Source organism: Myxocyprinus asiaticus, chromosome 44 (genome assembly GCF_019703515.2).
Source record: "Myxocyprinus asiaticus isolate MX2 ecotype Aquarium Trade chromosome 44, UBuf_Myxa_2, whole genome shotgun sequence".
Taxonomy (NCBI): Eukaryota; Metazoa; Chordata; class Actinopteri; order Cypriniformes; family Catostomidae; genus Myxocyprinus; species Myxocyprinus asiaticus.
In genome coordinates this window covers 35799877-35827566 of record NC_059387.1, presented here as the reverse complement: position 1 = coordinate 35827566, position 27690 = coordinate 35799877, and the positions used below count along the sequence as shown (strand labels likewise).

The 27690-nt window shown below is 38.8% G+C and overlaps 1 protein-coding gene across 10 annotated transcripts in view; it reads right to left on the bottom strand.

Annotated features, from left to right (window-relative positions):
* LOC127434615 (receptor-type tyrosine-protein phosphatase mu-like) overlaps positions 1-27690 on the bottom strand; it is a 316778-nt gene that overhangs the window by 59164 nt on the left and 229924 nt on the right. For 5 of the 10 annotated variants that reach the window (XM_051687456.1, XM_051687457.1, XM_051687461.1 and 2 more), the window contains 2 exons: positions 27306-27441; positions 22963-22992 (listed from right to left, as the gene is read on the bottom strand). In XM_051687456.1, coding sequence (XP_051543416.1) covers positions 22963-22992; positions 27306-27441 — 166 coding nt within the window. The remainder of the gene's footprint in view (positions 1-22962; positions 22993-27305; positions 27442-27690) is intronic. The other 5 variants (XM_051687458.1, XM_051687459.1, XM_051687463.1 and 2 more) reach the window with 1 other exon arrangement.

Sequence of the window (27690 nt, the reverse complement as noted above, 5' to 3'; positions counted from 1 at the left end):
AGTGTTTCCTGTATTACTATTAAGCACCACAGCAACACTGCTACTGAATCTACAGTGCGAGATGAGACATAAAGTGCTACCAGTAGACCGATTCCCCCAAAGAAAAGACTCTGAGCAAGTTCTTTTGAATCTACAGCACGAGACATAATAGGGTTGCAACTAATGATTATTTTGATAATCGACTAATCTAACAATTATTCGACTATTCGGCGACTATTGCAACGATTAATCGTTAGCTCTTAACAGATTATTCAGCTTCTGCCCCGACTTAAAAGGTTGTATTAAACGTGCTTACTAACAATAAAGAGGACAAAATCATCTTTTAAAAATACCTCTAAATGACATTCACTGAATTAAAAGGAAAAAATACTTTAATTCAGTAAAGAAATTCACTGCAAATAATCCTATTGTTATCAAGTGTTTTTGTCTTGTTTTCCATTTAAAATGGTCTAAAAATCCTTAAAACAAGATACACTTACTTGAGAAGCAGCATAAGATATTTAGACGTGCTTTAAGAGAATATAACTTAAATATAAGTGTATTTTTTCACTTGGTTATACTTCTGCGAGTGCAGTAAAGACAAAATGTACTTCTATTCAAGATCTATTCTCTAAAAGCAAGTCTAAATATCTTATATGCTGCTTCTCAGGTCAATGCATCTTTTTTAAAGGATTTTTAGACATTTTTAAATATTTGTATTTTTAATATTCAACATTCTCAGATAATATTTCTTTATTCTGCAGTATATCTGTTAAAGTAAATGTACGTCATTTTAAAGGAGTTTTAGATATTTATATTGGAAAACAAGCCAAAAATGTATTTTGTTGCCGTGTATAATGAGGCGAAGACTACCCTCTGTCACCTTTCTGTTCACTTCAATCCATCTTTACCTCAAACAAACTGTTTCTTATTAATAAAGCTGCGTATTGACAATTTACAATAAGAAACACACAGTGACACATATATTATGATTCAATAAGTCTCGAGTCATCACGTTATAATCTAGCTGCATTAAGCGTGTGCTCGAGGGATGAGCGTCCCGTGACAGAGTGTGCATCAGCCGGTGCAGTTTCAATCTCTCCCCCTTAGATCGGGACATTCACACAACTCATTCGACAATTAGCCAATAACAGCAACTAATCGTTCAGCCCTAAGACATAACAAGCGACAGTATAATCTGCTTCACACACAAATGACTCTTTTGAGCCGGTTCTTTTTTTTTATTTCCAAACGCACAACTCTAGTGAATCAAAAAGACATGAATCTGTTGGAGCTGACTGAATTAATTGACTCACTCCAGATAAACCAAGAATCGCAACTGTGTTATGTGTTCTTAACGCTCATGAGAGTTATTTACTGCTCGTTCAAATTACAACATGTACTTGAAAATTCAAATTTAGTTTGCTTGTAATATGTGAATAATATGAAAAACTATTCAAAATGGACTATCTGGCAATTAAATATTTCATAAATAATAAAAGAAAACAATTCTTTAAAAATGCAGTTCACCTTTAAACATGCATGCAGTATTGTTTATTTGTCTCATATGTCTGTAAAATCCACTTGGAAAATGCAAAAAATGAAATAAAAATAAAAGGCCGGTAAGAAATCGAACTGGCTGGTAAAAATGTTCATCAACCAGCCACCTCGGCTAGTGGGCTAAAGTTAATTTCGGACCCTGGCTGCATCACTGCGCTACCACCTCAGGGTGTGAATTCATTATTTATTTATTTTTAAATCTGCGGTCCAACCGTCATTATCTAATATTTACAACTCACAATGGTTTTGTAGTTAACACTACGGCAGTGTGCACTCTCATATCAATACTTGAACATGTAACAAAAGCCTTGTTAGCAATAAAATCAAACTCTTTTCAAAAATCGAAACATTTTTAAGGACATTTAGGTATTTTTCTTATTTTCCGTGACTGGAAAACTACACTGGTAGTTTTCCAAGATTTCCAGGACTCACAGGAAACCTGCTTATGCTGTGTTCCATTTAAAGTCGGACGTGAAAAATTCCGACTTGAGATCTCTGATCAATAAAGAGACGGTGAGAGATCGGTGATGATCTGGGGGTGCTTAAGCAAGGCTGGAATTGGGCAGATTCGTCTTTGTGAAGGATGCATGAAGCCCTGACAATGTTCCCCAACTCTGAGGATTGTTTTTCCCAGCAGGATAATGCTCCATGCCACACAGCCAGGTCAATCAAGGTGTGGATGGAGGACCACCGGATCAAGACTCTGTCATGGCCAACCCAATCTCCAGACCTGAACCCCATTGAAAACTTCTGGAATGTGATCAAGAGGAAGATGGATGGCCACAAGCCATCAAACAAATCCGAGATGCTTGAATTTTTGCACCAGGAGTGGCATAAAGTCACCCAACAGCAATGTGAAAGACTGGTAGAGAGCATGCCATTTTCTGCAAATAAATGCTTTAAATGACAATATGTTTATTTGGAATTTGGGAGAAATGTTGTCAGTACTTTATAGAATAAAACAAAAATGTTCATTTTACTCAAACACACACCTATAAATAGTAAATCCAGAGAAATTGATCATTTTGCAGTGGTCTCTTCATTTTTTCCAGAGCTGCATATATATATATATATATATATATATATATATATATATATATATATATATATATATATATGGCATGCAATGATACAAAAATTTCACGATACGATACTATACCAGCACCCACAAATGTTTCGCTCAAACTTATACAAGGATTCGACATAAATGTACTTTAAATCATAAATGCAACAAAAGTGTCTGACATTGCCAACAAAAAGCAAAGCTCTAAGAAACTTAACATTGACTATTGAGAAAAACAAATATGAACTCTCAATTTTCATGTTTTCTTGTGAAAATTAGTTTGTCTACACTCGTCATTTATATTTGTATAACACTTTTCACAATACATATAGTATTCAAAGCAGCTTTATAGAAAATCATGCATTGTTGTCTGAAAGCCCCCAGTGAACAAGCTGAAGTGACTTAAAAAAAACCTCAACTTATGAGTGTCTTGCTGTGCATGTCACGCTCAGTGTCGGCTGTTAAACATCCTGCTGCTGTTTCTGCTTTACAAATCCACAGATGTGCGCGGTGATGTCGGCGTAAATAAAACGACATGTTTGATGTACTGTAGCACCAGGACATGACAACGTTGTTTGGCAAATCCGACAAGCTGTACCTCTACAGTACAATCTACTTGCCGTTTGCCATCGATCTTCTCGCCTATGTACTAGAAGTGTGTTGCTCTGTTGTCCTGTGAGCGCTCAGCGCCGCCTCTCCAGGGAGGAGACTGTTCCGCAGCTCTCAATATTGCGCTGATTGGTTTTAATTACACTGTAATGTGTTTATGTATCATACGATACATATGGTATTGTTTAGTGAGTGTTGTATCGTATGATACAATATGATACAATATTTTTTAAACCCCAAATATGCATGTATGTATACACACCGAACAGCCACAACATTAAAACCACCTGCCTAATATTGTGTAGGTCCCCCTCATGCCACCAAAACAGCACCAACCCGCATCTCAGAATAGCAGATAAGACGATATTCTTCTCATCACAATTGTACAGAGCGGTTATCCGAGTTACCGTAGACTTTGTCGGTTTGAACCAGTCTGGCCATTTTCTCTCATCAACAGGGAGTTTCCATCCACAGAACTGCCGCTCACTGGATGTTTTTTGTTTTTGGCACCATTCTGAGTAAATTCTAGAGACTGTTGTGAGTGAAAATCCCAGAAATACTCAAACCAGCCCATCTGGCACCAACAATCATCCATGCGATTATCTAATCAGCCAATCTTGTGGCAGCAGTGCAGTGCATAAAATCATGCAGATACGGGTCAGGAGCTTCAGTTAATGTTCACATCAACCATCAGAATGGGGGAAAAAGTGATCTCAGTGATTTGGAGTGTGGCATGATTGTTGGTGCCAGATGGGCTATCATCTCTGAAAGTTATTCTGAGATGCGGGTTGGCGCTGTTTTGGCAGCACAAGGGGGACCTACACAATATTAGGCAGGTGGTTTTAATGTTGTGTATCCAGTACATATACAGTAAATAGTACACACTGCAAAATAAACTTTTCAAAGTAAAAACAAAAAGCCATGCATTCTTTCTACCATATCTACACTGACTCCGCCTGCATGCTTATGAAGCAGACACCTCTTTCTTCATATTCCAACTGTATGCTAATTTATTTTCCCTGTTATTCAGATCTGATTTACTACAATGGGATTTCCAAAGCAATAACACTTCAAAGTCTCAAGATCTCGCTTTAGTGGCTAGAGACTAAATCTCTTGTGTGTCACTGCACAAATACCAGCTTAAAATTTACAGGGCCCTGTCATCATCTAAATTGGCATATATTTCATATGCTCGCATCTGCAAAGATTTGTCTCTGAGCTGTCATTCTCGTGCTACACTTAAAAACAAATTAGAGTGTGTGAGGAAAGCTGCAGAAATGACAGCAGCACCGTAATCACGAGCTCATTTTGATGCATTGAACGCGTTGCGACACTAATGACTGACGTGAAACACTCGGGTTAAAGGATGCTGCACGAACACAAAGAAACGATAATAACAGAGCATCCCATCGCTTATATTCTAGGAAGAGAAACAATGCTAGTTAACGCGACTTCACGTCATGATGTGCGCAAAGTCTTTCAGACTTGTGTTTAAGACAGAGGGAATGTAATTGTGTTTCTACAATGATTTAAAGGAGAAAAAGCAGCAGGTGACCCTTGAACTGGCCCCAGTGTGATCCGTGTTAATGGATGGCCCTAATCTAGTGAAGTTTCCCACCGCGGCGGCCTCTGAATCAATCTTGTTTGTTCAGTTTCGTTCCATATGGCGGCCGGTCTCCCACTGCTGCTCAACATTTCTACCCGACGTGAAGCTAATCACTTAACACTTTCCTTCAAATCATCTGCCACAAAAGTGACACTTAATGGATGCTGTCATTGGAAAAGTAATGTGTAATTTACGTTACATGGTCTATTGTGAAAGAATTTGCAGAGATAAACAGCAAGCGTCTGGTGGAGTCAGTATAATGTCATTCAGGACAGTATTTAATTATAAGTGAGAGCTAGAAACACTCAAACGATTACTGAATCTTGTATAGATTTAACTTGCTCTCTATTTCTATTCTTCTATGGCTAAAAATGCAGAAAGACTGTGCACGTTTTCGTTTGAACACATTTTTTTCCACTTCGTTTACTCCTCTCATCTGCACTTGAATGCCGTTTTCTACCACCAAAAAATCAATTACAACATTCTTTGGAAAACGATGACATTAGGAAGCTGAATACGAAGTTTTAAAATGAAAACTGATGAGTGTGGATGTGGCTTAAGACAAGTCCTGAATACAGCCTAAGCAGTACATGTCCAATGTTCCCTGTAACTTTTGTTCTTGCTGAGCAAATCTGATTTCTATCGGGCAGAAGCTTCGGCCACCTGAGACGATTATAGAGCGCAACAGTGTCCGCCCTCCTTTTCAAATAAGTAGTTTGAGGGTGAAGAGACAAAGACTTTATTGTTTGCATTCACGTAAGACATAAGTGACTGTTTATGTTAATCACTTACGGGACGGACACTGACCATGAAGCACATTTAACTGTTCGGGCGTGCAGACACGTGACAAGGAGGAGGGCAGGGCCGGGCAGTGACTACGCATGCCCAGCCCCCAATCAGGATAATCAGCCGAGGAGAAGGATAAGTGCAGCGAGATGCGGCAGTTCGAGAGAGAGAGAGAGAGCCATACGCAGCTGCCACGTGTGTGTGTTTATGTTTGTGTCTTTTTGTTTCATTAAACATAAACTCTGTTGGCTTTTCAGCTCAACACACAAACTCAAACAGTTCACGCATCTCTCTCTCCCGTCTGCCGCTTTCTCCTCTCATTAAGTACTCCTGCCGCCCCTCGCTGGAACGCGAGACCAGTGTGGCACGCAGGTGAAAATAATTCGCCACTTAGCTTCCCGGCCTCGCTCTGCCCATACACCGCTCGGCTCCGCCCTGCTCACCACATATCCCCATTGCTGAACTCAGGTCAGGGATTAATAACAAAAGGGAGAGAGAAAGCAGAGAGGGGAGAGAGAGGAGCTCACCGGCCCCAGATTCGGTGTCGAGTGGTTCTCGGCCCGCTGTCCTGCTTCCGTCCGCGACGCCGGGTGATGGCACTGGTGCCCTTAGCCGTTCCTTCTGGTTGCCGGTTGACGTGGGGCTCCAGCGCAACCGGATCGAATACTCCCTCGGCGCTGCGACTCCCAGTCAGCGGTGAGGACTCCTTGGACGGCGCATCCTTCCTTCCCAGTGTTTCGGCACCAGTGTAACAGTTCGTAAGGAGGACGATGGGGCCAGCTTGACAAAACACGCACATATTTATTGTTGCACTTTTCAGTCGAACACAATAAGGCCGCTTTTCAGCTTCACTACACATAAACTCTGTTGGCTTTTCAGCTCAACACATTACACAATCAGCTTCACGCATCTCTCTCTCTCTCGAACTGCAGCACCTCGCCGCACTTATCCCTCTCCTTGGCTGATTAGCCTGATTGGGAGCCAGACGTGCGTAGTCATGGCCTGGCCCCGCCCTCCTCCACGTCACAGCACATTTCTGCATGCACCAGTAGTGCTTAAAATTCATGGTAAATGCAGTTATGTGTATGTGTTGTTTCACAACTCAAAAATGCACATTTATTTCCACCTTGTTTACACATAATATTTTGCTCAAAACTTCAGCTCTATACTGGAAATAAATTCCAACATTCATATGGACTTATGTGTTTTCCCACACATTTGAGTGCAATATCAGGAGTGTGCAGCCGCGCAGGTGCGCAGCTTAGAGCATGTATGTGTCCGTTATAATAAGTCCAGAAATGTACAGATGTTCAGACTCTTTCTCTCTCATTTCTGCACATGGAGGAGATTGAAACTTGTCCTGAACACCGCCAGGGAATTTTGCGACAGTGTCAACAGACTATTTCCTTGCAAAGTCAGTCTCACCAAAACAGAGAGAGCAGGCCGAGACATATGTGATGTGGAATTGCATTACGGAAATTGTCCAATGAAGGACCAAATATATCAACGATGCTGGGATGAAGATCCAGAACCCAATCAATGTACCAATATACCAGGAACACAAGGAACCTACAGTATCAGTCAGAAGTTTACACACACCTACTCATTCTCATTGATTATGACTATTTTCACATGTTAGGACAATAATAAAGTCATCAAAACTATGTAATAACACAAATGGAGACATGGGGAATATTTGGTAAAGAAAAATATTACACGAATAAAACCTCTCCTGTAATTGAGGCACATTTTAAACAGTATTGAAGGAGTTATTTCTGTCAAATTAAAATGCTCGTTTTGTACAGAAATTAATACAATTAATATTTGTCTACAAAACTAATTTCAAGCACTTGTGCGAGAAAGTGATGAAATATGACCGGTGCATGTTCTTGACAGGTTTCATGAGATTTTCTTCCTTAAAGGCCAGAGATATTTAGGATTCAATATCCTTGTATTTTTTATGAATTTAATGAATTTTAATAAACCATTTATGAATTTTTATTTATTTTTTAAATATGAATTTACCTTTTTTTTATGCCATATAAAAGTTAATAAACCATATATGGATTGTAATGAATTCATATATTTTAAATGTGCATTTGTTTTTAAATTAAATTAATTTTACTGAATTTATTTTTATTTTACATTTTTAATTATGTAGTGATCAAAATATTAAATAAAATCTCTCTTGTATTTGAGGCACTTTTAATTCAGTATTAAAGGAGTTATTTCTGCTTAATTAAAATGTTTGTTTAGTAAAGAAATTAATACATTTATAAACATTATGTACATTTTATATTTTAAAAAATAAATTTCAAGCATTTTTTTTATATGATAAGCATAAATTTAGTCGTGTGTCCAACTTTTGAATAGTAGTGTATATTAAAATAAAATAAACCAGTCTACGCTGGTTTGCAGGTCTTAGCTGGTTTTCACTGGCCTGGTTGGATGACATTTCGGAAGAGATCGTCCAAAACAGGACCCAAAAAATGTGAAAGATATCAAGATGAAGACCCAAAACCCAATCAATATACAGGAAACACAGACAAACACAAAACCTTTTTCACATTTTATGGGTTTGGAACGCCAAAGTAAACTATAGCGGGTAAACCTCTATTATTGCACAAACATTTTCTCCAACAGCAAAAGAAAACATCCACTAATATGTTTCCATGACTTTCCAAAAGAGAAAAAAATACAGAGAGATGGATTACGACAATCAAGTATAATGTAATACATTTACACTAAATAATACTAATAAAAAAATGTCAAATCATAACGTTTGCTAGATTTACTCTGCTAAATAAGGCATAAATGTGTCATCACAGTCTGTGAAAAGGGTCCATATTTCTGTACAATATTTCTAAACTGTGGCTTGTGGGAATCCAGTAGAAAATGTTTGTGTAATTGTTCGTATCTGCTGCAGCTGCATCTCCTCGAGAACACTGAGCTGGATATTTTGACACAGAATGGAACATGCGGTTCCTCCTCAGAGCGGCTGCTGCCGGCAAAAGAAAATGACAAACGACAGACTGACGGCACTCAGAGATGCTGCGATCGATCCTGACACAGGAAGTGAGTACTGAGCGAACAGCTGAGGGGCTTTCAGAGACTGACACCCACCGAGAGGAAACGCATCACTGCAGATGAGGGATTCACCGCAGCTCACGTGCAGCTTCTGCAGGTGTGAGAGGAGACCACCGCAGGTGCGAGGAGAAAAGGCAGTCAAGCAGTTTTATATGCGGCCACACACTGACACATACTTACACTGGCATTTATTTGTTATAAAATAATAATAATAATAAATATATATACAGCTCTGACCCTGTCTGAAAACACGGCATCTTTTTTTGTTATTTTGACCAGCTGTCATTTTCTGCAAATAAATGCTCTAAATGACAATACTTTTATTTGGAATTTGGGAGAAATGTTGTCAGTACTTTATAGAATAAAACAAAAATGTTCATTTTACTCAAACACACACCTATAAACAGTAAATCCAGAGAAACGGATCATTTTGCAGTGGTCTCTTCATTTTTTCCAGAGCTGTGCATAGCAAAAATATAATGAAGCCTTTTTTCACGACCATTAAGCACATTTTTCCTCAAGGTCTCACCTGAATATTTCATTTTGGAGTTTGTTTGTAATTTTTCTCAATGGTGATTCCCATTAGAATTTCAGTACTGTAATATAGCATTTTATTTTCTGTATTACAGTAACAAATAAATTAAAGGCAGTACAATGATGTACAAATATTTTACTATTTATTATATATATATATTTTTTTTTTTTTTTTTTTGCATTCCAGTAATGAGGTTTTAGAGAATTTAGGGTGCAAATTTGCTTTATTGTCATGGAATTGTCACAATTTAAATTACAATCTTAATGGCCCTTAAATAAGCTTCATTAGCTGTATTACAAATATAATGATTAATTTAGGCAAATGTAATACATACACTATACTGCCAAAAGTATTCGCTCACCCATCCAAATAATTGAATTCAGGTGTTCCAATCACTTCCATGGCCACAGGTGTATAAAATGAAGCACCTAGGCATGCAGACTGCTTCTACAAACATTTGTGAAAGAATGGGCCGCTCTCAGGAGCTCAGTGAATTCCAGCGTGGTACTGTGATAGGATGCCACCTGTGCAACAAGTCCAGTCGTGAAATTTCCTCGCTACTAAATATTCCACAGTCAACTGTCAGTGGTATTATAACAAAGTGGAAGCGATTGGGAATGACAGCAACTCAGCCACGAAGTGGTAGGCCACGTAAAATGACAGAGCGGGGTCAGCGGATGCTGAGGCGCATAGTGCGCAGAGGTCGCCAACTTTCTGCAGAGTCAATCGCTACAGACCTCCAAAGTTCATGTGGCCTTCAGATTAGCTCAAGAACAGTGCGTAGAGAGCTTCATGGAATGGGTTTCCATGGCCAAGCAGCTGCATCCAAGCCATACATCATCAAGTGCAATGCAAAGCGTCGGATGCAGTGGTGTAAAGCACGCCGCCACTGGACTCTAGAGCAGTGGAGACGCGTTCTCTGGAGTGACGAATCACGCTTCTCCATCTGGCAATCTGATGGACGAGTCTGGGTTTGGCGGTTGCCAGGAGAACGGTACTTGTCTGACTGCATTGTGCCAACTGTGAAGTTTGGTGGAGGGGGGATTATGGTGTGGGGTTGTTTTTCAGGAGCTGGGCTTGGCCCCTTAGTTCCAGTGAAAGGAACTCTGAATGCTTCAGCATACCAAGAGATTTTGGACAATTCCATGCTCCCAACTTTGTGGGAACAGTTTGGGGATGGCCCCTTCCTGTTCCAACATGACTGCGCACCAGTGCACAAAGCAAGGTCCATAAAGACATGGATGAGCGAGTTTGGTGTGGAAGAACTTGACTGGCCTGCACAGAGTCCTGACCTCAACCCAACAGAGCACCTTTGGGATGAATTAGAGCGAAGACTGCGAGCCAGGCCTTCTCGTCCAACATCAGTGTCTGACCTCACAAATGCGCTTCTGGAAGAATGGTCAAAAATTCCCATAAACACACTCCTAAACCTTGTGGAAAGCCTTCCCAGAAGAGTTGAAGCTGTTATAGCTGCAAAGGGTGGGCCGACGTCATATTAAACCCTATGGATTAAGAATGGGATGCCACTTAAGTTCATATGCGTCTAAAGGCAGATGAGCGAATACCTTTGGCAATATAGTGTATCATAAATCTAATAATAACTAAAATAAATATAATAAATAAAATAATAACTATTAAATAAATTTAGAAATATATTATATAAAATAAATAATATATCTAATAATATTTATATATGATTAATATAATTTATTATTATTTCTATCTTTTGATTTTGGGGTGAAATATGACCTGGACATAATTTTCTTGCAGGAAATGCAGGATTCAAGATCCTAATATTTTTCATTTTATTTTATTTCATATGAACTGAGTGAATTTAATGAACCTTTTATGCATTTTAACAAATGTATTTCTTTTTCGTTATTGAATTTCTATTTTATTTTATAATTTAATTTAATTTAATTTAGGATCCTTTAATTATTTCATTTATATAACGTATTCAGAATCATTTCAGGAACATGTATTTTCACTTTTTCAGTGATGGCCATGTTCATGAAGTCCATTAAGTACAATTCTACAGGGATACACTGAAGCTTCAGATTAGTGCAAGTAAATAAAATAAAATAATAAAAAAAAACATTTATAAAGTTTGACTTGCTTGCTTACTCTTGAAATGGCCTCCAACCATCTTAGGATGGTAGGAAGCAGAACGCAGAGTACACAAGCGCCGTCCTGCAGCGCTTTCACTCAAAACACAGTCATGATTCAGTGCTCATGCATATCTGATGCTGTTGGGCTACTTTAGTCACTGTCCCCACAGACTACATCCTCAAACCTTTCCATTTCCATTTCTGTCTCTTTAGTTTTTCGTTTTCAAATGCAACTGGAGACACTCTCATCTTTTTCCATTCCATTTTTCCGTAAACACCTCCATTTGAAGTTTAACCCGCACCCCTGCAGATAGAGTGGCTCTGCGCTGATAGACCCACAAAAAAGGGTCTTTAAAACAGAAGCAAGTTCTCTGGAACATAAATAAAAGCCCCTGCTGTGCTGCGTGCAGTCGGGAGCGCTGATGACCGCAGGGCCCCTGGAGAGTCAAACTGCAGATGTACCCTTGAGCAAGGTGCTATCTCGACCACCGGCGAATACAATGAAGAAAGACATTTTGTTCCTCATTTACAGATATAAATCTGGGTGTTTGGCAGCTCCGGGTGATACTGAGACAGAACCAGCGGTGTCACTGCTAATGTACACCAGTCACAGTTCACATGTATAATGGAGCTCTGGAGACACTAATCCCACTAAACGCTATGTTCACAACGGTTCAAGATGTACTGATGATTTCCTGTTTGCAGTATTTCTCTATTCAAATTTCGCTTGCAATTCTGTTTTAGATTAAAGAATTGTTCAGGGTTCAATATAAGTTACGCTCAGTCAACAGCGTAATGCTCATTATCACACACACAAATTGTTACAGTAAGGCACTATGTATGGATGTGAATTAATTAAAGAAACATTAAAATACTGTTTCAAAAGTGTAGCCATTATACATGTTAACATGACTTTAGTGGGATAAAATCGCTTTCTAATCTGATCTGTGTAAAGTTCTATCCAGTTTTACAACTTTGTTGTCATGACGATGTAACGCTGGGAAACCCTGTGATCTGGTAGACGCCATAACGGATGTAAATCCCTGATTTTATTCAAATAAAATTATGTTAACATATCTATATTGTTTACATCTTGGGGCTGTCCTTCCGTATTCAAAGTGTGTACTGGATTGGCCCCATTCATTTCCATTGTAAATGGCTTAATGAAACTGTGTTTTGTGGTAACCCATAAATGCTGTCAACTCAGCTTAACTTGTATTCAACCCGAAATATTCATTTAAGGCTTAAAAATAACATATAAAGAGATATTAGAGAATCAGTGAAGTGGGAATTTTCCGATTTGATTTATCAAGATTCAGGATTGGACTTTGAGGCTATAATAAAGGTTCATTATGGTAAAAATAGATGTACTGTATATAACATATTGTATTATACAGTTGCGACAAGGAGGAGGGCGGGGCCGGGCCATGATTATGCACGCTTGGCCCCCAATTGGACTAATCAGCCGAGGAGAGGGATAAGTGCAGCGAGATGCGGCAGTTCGAGAGAGAGCCACACGCAGCTGCAGTGTGTGTTTGTGTTGTGTGTCTTTTTGTTTAAATTCTTATTAAAATATTACTTTGACTGTTCAGCCGGTTCCTACCTCCTCCTTTCCCAACCTTAGCATTGTTACATTGGTGCTGAAGCCCGGGAAGGAGGAGGGATGCACTGTCGTGGAGTCCTCGGCACTGCCATCCTCACAAATGAGCAGCCACGGTCGTCCGCCGGGGGACAGACTCGCTGTCGGCCACCTGGAGCGGTGGAGCCGCTGCCAGGGGCGGAGGAGTTCCATACCGGCCACCAAAACGCGGAGGGGCGTTCCATGCACCAGGGGTTGGAGGACTGGCTCCGGTCCACTCAGGGAGGAACGGCTGTCATCCGCCAGAGGGTGGAGGAGTGATCGAGGACCAGGCGACGCTGTGTCTGGGAACCAGCAAGCAAGTTTTTTTTCTCTCCTCTCTCTCTCTCACTCCGCCTTGCCTTTCCCTCTCCTCTTTTTTGTTTTGTTTTTCCCTCCCTTTGCCCCCCCCCCCAAACCTTAACGTTGTTACAACAGTACAGCTATCTATAACAATATACGGCATCAATATGAACACAGCAGAATGGCTGTTAATTCTAAAGCAGCACTTTGTTTGAGGACTTAATCCTAAACTAGAATGAGGTTTATATTAGTATGTATGAGTGATGATGATGTATTGAAATGAGCAGTGAAGCCTGACATGTGCTGTCAGTGTCGCATCAAATGCACTTCCCGCAGATACAGAGGTCACCTGCACATTTACTCTGACAGACTTTGACAAGCGCGAGGCTTGATGCATTCTCTGTGCTGCCGATGCATACTAAAACAACAGCATGCTGATTAATTATACTCAACTTTAACTATAGTGTTACTAATCATGCAAATGGACTCAAAGTAGCTTTATATAGTGCAAAGCCTTGACCTGCATCAGTTACTCACCCTCAGGTTGTTCCAAACCCAAAAGGAGATGTTTAGAAGTATGTTTGTGTCAGTCACCATTCACCTCCATTGCATCTTTTGTTCATACAATGAAAGAGCATGGTGTTTGAGACTGAACATTCGGTCTAACATCTCTTTTTGTGTTCCACAGAAGAAAGAAAATCATTCAGGCTTGGAACGAGTAAATGACTGACTCAATGACTCAATAATCAGACATGTATTTTTATTTGATCATATTGATCATAAAGAATAAATCGTTTTCTAATGACAGCACAGGGTCTGCACTTAATAAACAGTGTAAAAATCTTGATTTGTCATTTAAATATGAAGTGATGCATGTTTATGTGAATGTGCTCTTCAGGCATGAAGGTTCATAAGATGTGGAGATATATTAAGACATAATGTGTTGACAGATTAATTAAACTGTTGCAGGTGAAATGCGAATCTGCCTTATAAACATCTGCTGCTCACCGCCAGACTGTCAACAATACAACCATCTGTCATAAAGAGACACATTATCCGCACAGACTGCTGTCATTATCACTCGCTGTGGAGCATCAATATGCAACAGGCTGATTGGTAAACTCAAATAACACACACTTTAACTCGATAACCTAAAGCGGAAATAGGGATGGGAATCGTAAGGACTTTAAGGACTCAATTCCGGTTCCTGAACAGTTTCGTTAATTATTCTTTTAGTACTTTTGAGGAAGAATTATTTGGAAATAAGAAATGCAATTTTTTTTCTTGCATTTACTTCCCTCTGTAGTAAATGCAAGTCAATTCAGATTTCGACAAAATAGATTTATCAAATCAGAAATAAATGAAATACAATATTTGTAAACAGGTGTTTACACAGACTTTGTAGAGTAACTATATATTAAATAAACTAAAATGTTCGGGAATCGAACGGCGCTGTGTTTCACGCTGTGGATTCAAACAAACGAACTCATTAGAGTCATTAGTTTGTGAATCGGACTACACTGGTCGAGCGAGTATTCACGCTGACTATCACACCTGGAGTCGTGAGTTTGAATCCAGGGCGTGCTGAGTGACTCCAGCCAGGTCTCCTAAGCAAACAAATTGGCCCGGTTGCTAGGGAGGGTAGAGTCACATGGGGTAACCTCCTCATGGTCGTGATTAGTGGTTCTCGCTCTCAGTGGGGCGTGTGGTAAGTTGTGCGTGGATCACAGAGAGTAGCATGAGCCTCCACATGCTGCGAGTCTCCGCGGTGTCATGCACAATGAGTCATGTGATAAGATGCACGGATTGACGGTCTCAGAAGCGGAGGCAACTGAGACTTGTCCTCCGCCACCCGGATTGAGGTGAGTAACCGCACCACCACGAGGACCTACTAAGTAGTGGGAATTGGGCATTCCAAATTGGGAGAAAAGGGGATAAAAAAAGAAGTACAATTAAATGGTCAAGCATGCAGAGAACATGCGTACATATGCATGTGAGCATTTTTAAAACCTTCAAGCTGTAGACAAACAGCGCGTGGTATGGAATTGAGTGAGTACTTGGTGCTGCTGGTACTTTTAACTGGTGGCTAAAAAAATATTATAGTAAGCAGAAATTTCACGGCACCCCTAGTCAGTCCTGGCGGCACCCAATTTGGGAACCACTGATCTAACCCAATAAACCAAACCTTAAACTATCTTGTACCATACTATATATCTTTGAACAGCAGCACTGTATTGCCATACTGTCATCACTGACTATAAAATATCTATGAGTCTTGTCAAAACAACTCATGTTTTCCTACACCAAAACACACTCGATGACGAGTCCAACACCTCATCTAATGGCAGGAGAGTACACACCACACATAAACACAAGCATCTTCTCCCAAACACTAACGGCATTATCATGTGCATTAAACTATTAGCCATCACTATAACCCTCCAGCACTGTATTATTCTATTAAAACATCCATGTGCATCATTCACTTCAGATCTCTCTAAACCACACACACTCTGAACTTCTGCATCTCCTCGAACTTACATTTTACTCAGAGTCCCAACATGGTGAAAATAAATATTTGAAGGCTTCTACAAATAGAATAATGTTTGTGTGCCATTACACTCAGACTGCCGACTTTGTTTATTACATGTTTGTCTTGTCATTTCTAAAAAGTTGCTATTCGTATAAAAGCATTTCAAGGCTGATATTCAGCACTTACCCATTCCTTTAACCCAGTCCAGAAAAAATACTAAATCTAAATTATTTTAACTCTCGGATACATGGGGGCCTGGGTTACTCGGCGAGTATTAATGCTGACTACCACACCTGGAGTCGTGAGGTCGAATCCAGGACTGTGCTGAGTGACTCCAGCCAGGTCTCCTAAGCAACCAAATTGGCCCGGTTGCTAGGGAGGGTAGAGTCACATGGGGTAACCTCCTCGCGGTCACTATAATGTGGTTCTCGCTCTCGGTGGGGCGTGTGGTGAGTTGTGCGTGGATGCTGTGGAGAATAGCGTGAAGCCTCCACACGCGCTACGTCTCCGCTGTAATGCACACAACAAGCCACGTGATAAGATGCGCGGATTGACGGTCTCAGACACGGAGGCAACTGAGATTCGTCCTACTGCCACCCGGATTGAGGCGAGTCACTACACCACCACGAGGACTTAGAGCGCATTGGGAATTGGGCATTCCAAATTGGAGAGAGAAAAAAAACAAAACTCTCTGATACATGGTATCAATATTTCGGGCATAATGTTGATTACCACAAAAATTTATTTCAACTCGTACCTCAATCTTCTTACTTACTTGGAAGTTCTCACACTCAGATGAATACTAGATGTCAAGGTGTCAGTCGCATGTTACAGAAAGGCGCGTTAATCTCAACAGTCACAGTAAGGTGTTAAATGAATCTAAAGTTTACTAACACACCTGATTACATAATTGTATGATTGTACAAAGCAGTTGCCAAGTGACAAAACATGATTTTTTTCACATTTTGTCTCTAACACTGTCAAGGTTTTAGATCTTGATTTTAGAGAGAGATTCTGAAGTGTACTTGAGACATTCACAAGTGATCTGAAAGACTCCTCACACAAAGTCTTAAACGTTCAGCATGCAACTCGTCCTGCAGTGTTTCACAGCGTTACATTTGCACTTAGTAACAACTTACGCACACCTCAATATTTGAGCGTACCATTAAACTATGGTGAAAAGTAACTGTGATGAAGAAGAGGGTGGAGCCAGGCCGTGAGTCCACACGGCTGGCCCCCAGTTAAGCTAATCAGCCGAGGAGAGGGATAAGGCCGAGCCAGTTGTGGCAGTTCGGGAGAGAGAGAGCCACACGCAGCTGTCTTTTTGTTTCATTAAATATTACTTTGGAGTGGTGGTGTAGTGGACTAAAGCACTGAACTGGTAATCAGAATGTTGTTGGTTCAGTCCCCACAGACACCACCATTGTGTCCTTGAGCAAGGCACTTAACTCCAGGTTGCTCCAGGGGGACTGTCCCTGTAATCAGGGCACTGTAAGCCGCTTTGGATAAAAGCGTCAGCCAAATGCATAAATGTAAATGTAAATGTACTTTGACTGTTCAGCCGGTTCCCGCCTCCTCCTTGGCCATTTTAAACCTTGTTACATTGGTGCCGAAGCCCGGGAAGGAGGAGGGATGCGCTGTCGTGGAGTCCTCGCCACTGCCGTCCACCCAAATGAGCAGCTGCGGAGGAACGGCCACCGTCCGTGAGGGGAGGAGGGGCTCGCTAACGGTCGCTGGAACGCAGAGGGGTGTTCCATCTGCCAGGGGTCGGAGGACTCCCTCTGGTCCACCTGGGGAGGAGCGGCTGTCATCGCCAGAGAGTGGAGGACTGATCAAGGACCAGGCGATGGCGTGTCGGGGAAACAGCAAGCCAATTTTATTTCTCTCTCTCTGTCACTCTGCCTTGCCCTTTCCCTCTCCTCTTTTCCCTCCCCTTTTCTCCCTCCCAGGTCTTGAAAGGTGGGGCAACGCCCCCCACCTCCCTCGGAAAGGGGGGGGTGTACGTCATGCCAGGGGTTCCCTGGTCTGAGGCAAAGGAGGGAGGAGTGTGACAAGGAGGAGGGCGGGGCCCCCAATAGGGCTAATCAGCCGAAGAGAGGGATAAGGCCGAGCCGGATGCGGCAGTTCGGGAGAGAGAGAGAGCGCCACACACAGCTGCCATGTGTGTGTTTGTGTTTTGTGTCTTTTTGTTTCATTAATTATTACTTTGACTGTTCCCGCCGCCTCCTTGTCACAGTAACCCTATGCAAAAACTAAATATTTACAAAAGCCTCCCACCAGGAGTAACGTTTGGAATTAAAAAGCAAACTGACTGAACGGTACTGTATGAGTGAGCTCATGTTTTGTGGGACAGACTAAAATTCTTTAGACATGTATGATGATTTACACACTAACTCCTCCTAAAGCGTTCAAGCTACATCCACCAACCTTGGCACCTGCCTTCAGACTGTTCTGGAATAGTGTACTATGTCTTTTCTAATTGATCGGACATCCCTCCTTTTCTTTAAAAAAAAGCACAAATCTGTGTTCCAGTGAGACACTTACAAGGGAAGTCAATGGGGTCAATTTTTGGAGGGTTTAAAGGCAGAAATGTGAAGCTTAAAATGTTATAAAAGCACTTGCATTAATTCTTCTGTTAAAACGTGTGTATTATTTGAGCTGTAAAGTTGCTTATATCATCATTTTTAGAGTTTTAGGGTTTGCTGACATCCGAGACCTGCGTGGTCCTTTTTCTTAAATTATGATGCCATATTTTAAAGCTTGTGACATTGTACACTCTGCTGCGACATTTCTTAACCTTCCTATGCTACAAATGCTGTCTATTGATCTTAACTTTAATGAACCCAGAATATTCCTTTAAGCTACATCCACCAAATTTGGTACAGACCTTCAGACTGTTCTGGAATACTGTGCTAGGTATTTTCGAACTGATCGGACTTACGGTTTTCGCACAGCAGATGATCAAAAATGGGAAAAATCCCATAGACTTACATTGATGGAAACTCCAAATGTCAGAAATTTCTAATATAAACAAACACACAAAAAAAGGGCCTTTAATCTGCTTTAGGTCTCTCTCTCTCTCTCTCTGATGGTTTATTTTACTATCTATGCGACACTCTGTCTGTCTTACTGTTTGTTTTACTGTAATGTCTTATAACCATCAAACTTCTAAAACCAGTTTCAACTTGCAGACAAGGATTTGACACGGCAACATCAATATTTCCCTGTCTAGTTTATGACTGCGTGCTTAAATTCACAGGTTTATATGAGAGTGTTTTATAAGCCCATAATTGTGGAAACGCAGAATCATTTGATTTCCTCTGGGAAGTTTTATGAGGTATGCATCCATTAATAGCTGTTAATTTGACTGTAATTCAATTATGGATGCTGATTATGGTCCCACTGACTCATTTCCAAACCTTCCATGCTACCTTCATCTTATCCCATTAACATTTGGAGCAAACACCTGATCTGACTGGTGGATCACAGAGGTGCCCTATTATCTGCATGAGAGGGCGACTGCAGGTGACTCGTGTGATCACTCGCCCTGCGGTACGAGCGTTAATGCGCTCTCTCCACCTCTCTCTGTTTTGCACCACGCACGAGACGTCAGTCGAGACAAATGTGCATCTTCTTGTTGCAATTAATTTGTTTCTTGTTCTGTGCACGCCCTCGCTGAATGATTCAATTAAGGCCTCTCGCTCTGCAGAACACTCGAGTTAAACGGGCTACTCGAGAGAGAGAAACAGATGTGCTTTCATGTCTCACTGGAACTTTTCCTTGCGTGTTTGAGCGAGATGCGAGATGGTTTATGTTGAGTCTTTACACGACCGTAGTCACCTCTATCTGAGAGAATGACAAACTGTCTCACCAACAGGAATTTTGTATGGCAAGAATACCACTTATAATATCTGATTTTAACCCTATAAAGCTTGACAAGAAATATTTATTTTTATGTTTATTATTATTTTTTTTTTTTAATGGAGCTGTTTTTTTATACCTATAAACAAAATCTAACCAAATAAAATACAAATAATTAGATTTTTTTTTTTCATAGTTGATACATCAGCATTTTAAGCTTTTTATCCTCCTTAGCAATTCATATATGTCAAGGACTTTGATATTTATGTTTCTCCAAAATAGATCAAAAAACACATTTAAAATCATCTGTAAAATCTGACAACAACATCATAAATTGTGCTTATTTATCTCAGATCACGCTAAAAAAAAAAATGCTATTTTCCAGTTTGGTCCAGCTAATGTACATGCACGTTCTCAAGTTGACTGACAGGCGACATCTATATCTAAAAGGTGATTGGCTCATTTACCTGTAAGGCGGGACTTCCTTTTATACACCCCATCCAATTTCTCCCATTCATTTTAATACAAGTGTTCTTCTCGGGCTAAACAGTCTCTGACTTGGTGCACTAATACAGAATGTGCTATGCCAAGATGTGCGTTTATAGTCATTTTACGACAGCTTCAAATGTTTTATAAGAGTTATTTTAAATGTGAATCTAGAGGATTTAGTTGTGAAACTGGATTCGCATTTGGAAAAGAATGTGATGCTCATAGTGTCTAAATATAGATAGTTATATCGAGTATATCTGTATATATAGAGTCTTTATATGTGCACACATGGGTTTAAATCTTATAGATGTGCACTCTATAAATAAAGTACTTAAACTGATGTCTATGCAATAACACTTTCATTTAAAACATACATTGGCTCCTATCCAATATAGATATGTTTTAATCAATCACAATGTAATCGTTCCATTCTGGTATCTGCCACAGCAAACATAAAACTCTCACATTTTCATATTATGTTTCAAATGAACTCTTTGACCATACAGTGACCTCAAGAAATGTTTCCACACTTCAGTCACACTTAAAAATGTCTGAATGTCATTGCATTAGATGATAACAAATAAAAGCAAGCTTTTCTCAGAACTGACATTTTTGCTCAATGACTTTTAATCAGCTGGTGTCTTGGTGATTTTTAGAGGATGTATGAAGTCAGTTTCAAGCAAAAACTTCTTTTTGTGCATTTTTTGCCTGAAAAGTGTGCTTGTGCTCTCTTTCCTTTAACCCTTATGTTGCGTTCCGGTCAATTTGACCCGGACGACTTTTTTTTTTCTCTTACGAATATTTTTTTACTTAATCCATTTGGAATACAATTCCTTGGCTTTGTTCACATATGGTATCTAAAAACACAAAACAAATTTGGACCATTTTCTTTACATTTTTTGTTTTGTTTTATTTCACTTTGTTGTTACACTTGTTCTGTTCCCGGTCAAAAATGACCGGCGGAAATGAATGGATTAGACTACAAAATACATAAATATTAAGTGTTCAGGAGCATCCCAATCCTTTAGATGAGCATATATGTACACAACACACACACACACACAAGGGATATTTCATGATCTACTCATCATATTATGTTGTGTTTGGGCTCGTTTGAATCGGGATAGTCTGCTGTAAGTTACGATATGTCACTGTCTTTGTTATATGTATGTTTCAGGAAGTAATAAAGAAAAACGTGACAAAAAGCCACTCTTGTTTATTATATTTATATGTGTCAGTGGGAATTTCATACATTAAAACTCACAACAGTTTGACCTCTGAGTGAAACAAATCTGCTCATTGTAATTTACTAACTGAAACCTTTCCAATGATATATAACACATGGCTATCTCATGTTTTTTTATGGTTTTACCAACTCCGAATATATCTGTTGTGATAACAAATTTGTGAATGATGAGAAGGAAACTCTTCTTATTTGTCAGCAAATCAAAAAAACATTATTTAGGAATTGGTTGTATCAGATATATGCATTGTAAAGTCCAGATTCTAAGCTTTAAAATGACACCTATTTTGTTTAGATCAAGCAAGTGGTTATTAATCTATTATGTAGTTATTATTAATATTTTTAATAAGCTCAGTTCAAGAAATCCTTCTATCAATAAAAATATGCTTTTTAAAAATATGTTAAAAAAAGGAGGACAAAACTTGTCATAATTACTAAAAAAAGAAGTTGATAAAAAGATCTACTGCAAGATCTTGTGATAATATATGCAATATGAGAGCTTTATAAACAATCTTAGTGGGCCGGTCATTTGTGACCGGGAACACAAAATGTGCACAATACGAACACAACACAAGGGTTGAAACAAATGTCCTTTGCTTTGAAATGTTTGTTATAATGTAATGACATTCAGGCATTTTCCTAGTTTCCAAATTGTTTTTGGGGCCACTGTAAGTAATTTGACCCAATTATGACATGTTCAAAAATGAAATGTTCTTTCTCGCCCACCTACAATTTTGCATCACACTATTATTTTAGACAGCATTTATGCACCACTGCAAAAGCCAATCAGATTGTGTGTGTGTGTGTGTGTGTGTGTGTGTGTGTGTGTGTGCGTGCGTGTGTGCGTGCGTGTGTGTGTGCGTGTGTGTGTGCGTGTGTGTGTGCGTGTGTGTGTGTGTGCGTGTAAAACATGATGATGAATTTCACATGCAGCAAACAGACTCATGCAGAACACAACCGAGTTAAAACATGAAGGCAAAATAAATCTATGAGGCAAAGGGCATGATGGGTAATGGGCTGAGGTGATGCACTAAAGCAGTTCATGCCTGCATGGGTCCATCTGTAAGGGTCAGAGGTCACTGCAATGGAAAAATCCCAGCTTTCCCTTCACCTGTCAAACTGTGCATCAGTTCAGCGATGCAGCGTTAAAACTGGATTCCTTGCTCTTAATTACATGTACGAGGAACTTTCTTAAACTCTAAGGGAATTTTTCATTATGTCAGGATACCAGTGAGTGATCATATCTTCCCCTTCAAACGACAGTACCAAAGAGAATTTCCTCAAGAGAGAAATTACCATATTTCAAGCTTTTGCTGTAATGAATGATTCAAGAGGCCAAAATGCAGCTGAGTTTTATCAGATTCGCTTTTAGCATCCATCATTAGAAGTATAACAAGCCATCTTGGATGGGGCTCAAAAAAAGGCTTGAAATATCAAATGGACCCGTGATGATTGACAGGCCGGGACAGCGTGAGTTTTCCGGCTGGAGTTTGAAAGGAGAGAGGAAATCACTGGGTTGGAGATTCATGCATGGAATATAGACAGCACGGCAACTAGGAGTTGTCACAAAGTGGTTACTTACAGGTAGTAAGTGTAGGAGTGATAGGTTCTCCTGCCGAGAGGGGTGGAGGGGCAAAAGCAGTGGTGGGGGGGGGATGAAAATGGAAGGAAAGAAAAAGTAAAAATATTAATGTACGTGTAAAATATAGAAAAATTAACAAAACCTGATATGGTGACACATGTGACGAGTTCTACGAGTGATTGTGAGAGCGTGTCGAGGCGTTCGGAGTGTGTAATGTGAGGCGGGGATGTGGGCGGAGCCAAGGGTGTGGTCATGGGCGGGGCCATTGTGCTAAGTATGTACATTAAGAGCATCTCTACGAGACCATAGACCTTAGTCACAGTAGACACTATATTTAATTAACACAAACTAAAACAGCTGTAAAACATGAGCAGAACAAATTTCTGCGTAATTTCTTTGTAAAACCATTCTCAAGTAAATTTTTGACACATTTGTTGAATTTATTGTGACATGTAAGAATGGTTTTACACATGATATACACAAATTCATTCTGCCAGTGATGAATTTGTGAAAATTTACGTAAGAATGGTTTTACGAACAACTTACACAAATTCATACAGCTCATATCTAATTGAATCTGACAATTTACATAATAATTTTTTTAATAAAAAAATGTACACTTAAATTTTTCGCAAACAATTTATGCAAGAATGTTTTTTCGAATAATTTGCGCGCATTTGTTCAGCTCATGTTCAATTGAATGTGACAATTAACATCTGAATCGTTTAACAAACGATTTACACAAATCTGTTCAGCTCATGTTGAATTCAATGCAACAATTTAAGAAAGTTTTCTGAATGATTTACACAAATTGAATCTGCTCATGTTGAATCTATTGTGAAAATTTATGTAAGAAATATTTTACGAACAATTTACAGAAATTTGTTCAGTTCATCTTGAAATTATTGCTGCAATTTACAAGAATGATTTACAAAGAAATTTGTTCCGTTAATGTTACATTTATTGTGACAATTTACATAAGATTTGTTATATGAATGATTTACACAAATTTATTCAGCTCATGCTGTATTAAATGTGACAATTTACATAAGAATGTTTATCGAACAATTAACAACAATTTACACAGAAACTCGTTCAGCTTAAGTTAAATTTATTGCGTCAATTTACGTACAAATATTTTTACGAACGATTTACACAAATTTGGTTCAACTCATATTCAGCGCATATTACATTGCATGTGAAAATTTATGTAAGAATGATTATCAAACGATTAACACAGAAATTTGTTCTGCTAATGTGGAATTTATTTGTGGCAATTTCCGTAAAAATGGTTTTACGAACGATTTACACAAATTTGGTTCAACTCATTTTTAATTGCATATGACAGTTTACGTAATAATGTTTATCAAACGATTAAGAGATATTTGTTTTGCTCATGTTAAATTTATTGCGTCAATTTATGTACGAATGTTTTTACGAACAATTTACACAAATGTATTCAGCACATATTATATTGCATGTGACAATTTATGTAAGAATGTTTATCGAAAAATAACAATTTACACAGAAACTCGTTCAGCTGAAGTTACATTTATTGTGTCAATTTACGTACAAATGTTTTTACGAACGATTTACACAAATTTGGTTCAACTCATATTTAATTGCATGTGACAGTTTACGTAAGAATGTTTATCGAACGATTAACAGATATTTGTTTTTCTCATGTTAAATTTATTGCGTCAATTTACGTACAAATGTTTTTACGAACGATTTACACAAATTTGGTTCAACTCATATTTAATTGCATATGACAGTTTACGTAAGAATGTTTATCGAATGATTAACAGATATTTGTTTTTCTCATGTTAAATTTATTGCGTCAATTTATGTACAAATGTTTTTACGAACGATTTACACAAATTTGGTTCAACTCATATTTAATTGCATATGACAGTTTACGTAAGGATGTTTATCGAACGATTAACAGGTATTTGTTTTTCTCATGTTACATTTATTGCGTCAATTTACATACAAATGTTTTTACGAACGATTTACACAAATTTGGTTCAACTCATATTTAATTGCATATGACAGTTTACGTAAGAATGTTTATCGAACGATTAACAGGTATTTGTTTTTCTCATGTTACATTTATTGCGTCAATTTACGTACAAATGTTTTTACGAACGATTTACACAAATTTGGTTCAACTCATATTTAATTGCATGTGACAGTTTACGTAAGAATGTTTATCGAACGATTAACAGATATTTGTTTTTCTCATGTTAAATTTATTGCGTCAATTTACGTACAAATGTTTTTACGAACGATTTACACAAATTTGGTTCAACTCATATTTAATTGCATATGACAGTTTACGTAAGAATGTTTATCGAACGATTAACAGATATTTGTTTTTCTCATGTTAAATTTATTGCGTCAATTTATGTACAAATGTTTTTACGAACGATTTACACAAATTTGGTTCAACTCATATTTAATTGCATATGACAGTTTACGTAAGAATGTTTATCGAACGATTAACAGATATTTGTTTTTCTCATGTTAAATTTATTGCGTCAATTTACGTACAAATGTTTTTACGAACGATTTACACAAATGTATTCTGCGCATATTATATTGCATGTGAAAGTTTATGTAAGAATGTTTATCAAACGATTAACACAGAAATTTATTCTGCTAATATGGAGTTTATTTGTGGCAATTTCCGTAAAAATTGTTTTACGAACAATTTACACAAATTTAACTGAACAAAAATGACACAAATTTGTTCAGATCATACGAATGGTTTTACAAACATTGTGTACATCTATCCCTACAATCCTTGTTTTTGTTTGTGTCAAATTAAATACAGTATGACGTCTGCCTTGACTAAGATATTTTAATGGAGTAATAAGGCAATGGTACATTACATAAGAGATACAGAGCACATGATAGAGAGTGTTGCGTAGCGGTTAGAACAGGTTGATTAAGTTTCATTATAGAGAGAAGTGCTGAGTTTTAACTAAAGTTGTTTAGCACATTTTTAACTCTGCTTTCGAATTGTGACGAACATAAACTCCACGACTTGATAAAGCAATTATAGCACTCTAAGTTTTTTAGTTGTCTATTTTAATAGTAAATTCAGTCCTGACTCTATTACATCAAGGTCATTATGCTAAAAACTATCCCGCCGATGCCAACAAATGATCTGACGTAAACTGACTGTCGTGCCCGCTCAGCAAAAAGCAGACATCCCTCATCAAATGTTTGGCCATTTTAAAGCTCAACAGCAAAATCAATAGAGACAAATACCCCTTTACGGAGAACGTAATGACTCTCATTAAAAACATATTTACTCTGTCCTGCCTTCAATTCACATCTGAATCCCCAGAAGAGGAGCGAGCTTTTATTGGAAGCCACTGTAAACACTCTTGGAATGTAAACCAGACATGTAGCTTAAACTTAAAAAAAAAAAAAAAAGAAAAAAAGAAAAGCAGTCGGGCTATTTGCACTGTGCCGCCGCACTGAACTCTGGGGGCTTTACTCCAGCTGCGGATGGGATCTAATGTAAACTCGCCCAGAGCAACATGCCCTGGGCATCTCTTTGAAAAAAAAAAAAAGCTACTTTCATCAAAATTTCTCTCTTATCTTGCTTTTCTTTCGTCCGTTCATTTTTTCTCTTGCACAAGATAAGCTTGGAAAATATTTGCGAGATTTCCCGTTGCCGGGTCATTAAAGCGCTGGCATTTCTTTGAGAGCAGCACGGAGCAAAGGAAAATGTACATTTCATCAGGCAGCATGTATTGGTACCACAAACCGTGTAATGGTGGTTATCAGAGCGATCAAATCAATTATTCTGTGTTCAGTTGACAAAAGGGGCCGGTTGAAAAGCGAACAGAATCGGCAAGAATTCAGTTCATGAGCACATTTGATGGTACCGTGACATGAGGGAAATTCTGTACGGTACAGAATCATTACAAAAGCTCTTTTAACTAATTAAACATACTGACGATAAAAACAGTAAGATAATGCATATTCACCAATGGGATCCAAAATTCTGAGACCACACCGAAAATCTGAATAAAGTAAATTTTGAACATTTAAAAACAAAGAAACATAATGACATAATATGCTCTTTGGATCACCTTGTTTTATTTATGTCAGCTCGACTGCAGGATGTCATTAAAGCAAAAGAGGGCCTTTCAACTTTTTCCTCAAATTCTTATGACGATAATACAATTAGCAATGAAAGTTTTTGTATTCAATTAGAAAAATGCAAAATAGAAGCATTTTCACGAGTGCTCTCAGAGTTTTGAACTCCACTGTCATTAGATCAGATGAATTATTGTGTAAATGTCACACAGATGTGAAGCTCTTACCGTTTCTTCATGACCAGCACCACGCCGAGGAAGATGATGACGAAGAGGAGGATGCCAGCGATGACGCCGGCGATCTTCACCGTGTGATCCGTCTGTTTCTCTGGTTCCACAGTGTCAGGCTTCCTGGTGGCGGCACCTAGAGAGGAAGTCCAAACCATCATCACTGTCACAATGCATCATTTAACCACCAGATCTGATCAAAATAATGTCATGAAAATACAACAGGTGAGGCTGGAATTGTAACGTGGAAACATCTAACTGTTGCCAAAGCGTTGCACCAGCAGGGATGAGTTTAATCGTTTTGTTATGACTTCTATGATGCTTTTTGTTAGTAAAGCAAGTTAGCTTAATTGATTCTAGTAGCCTCTGTTTGCTCAAAGAAAAC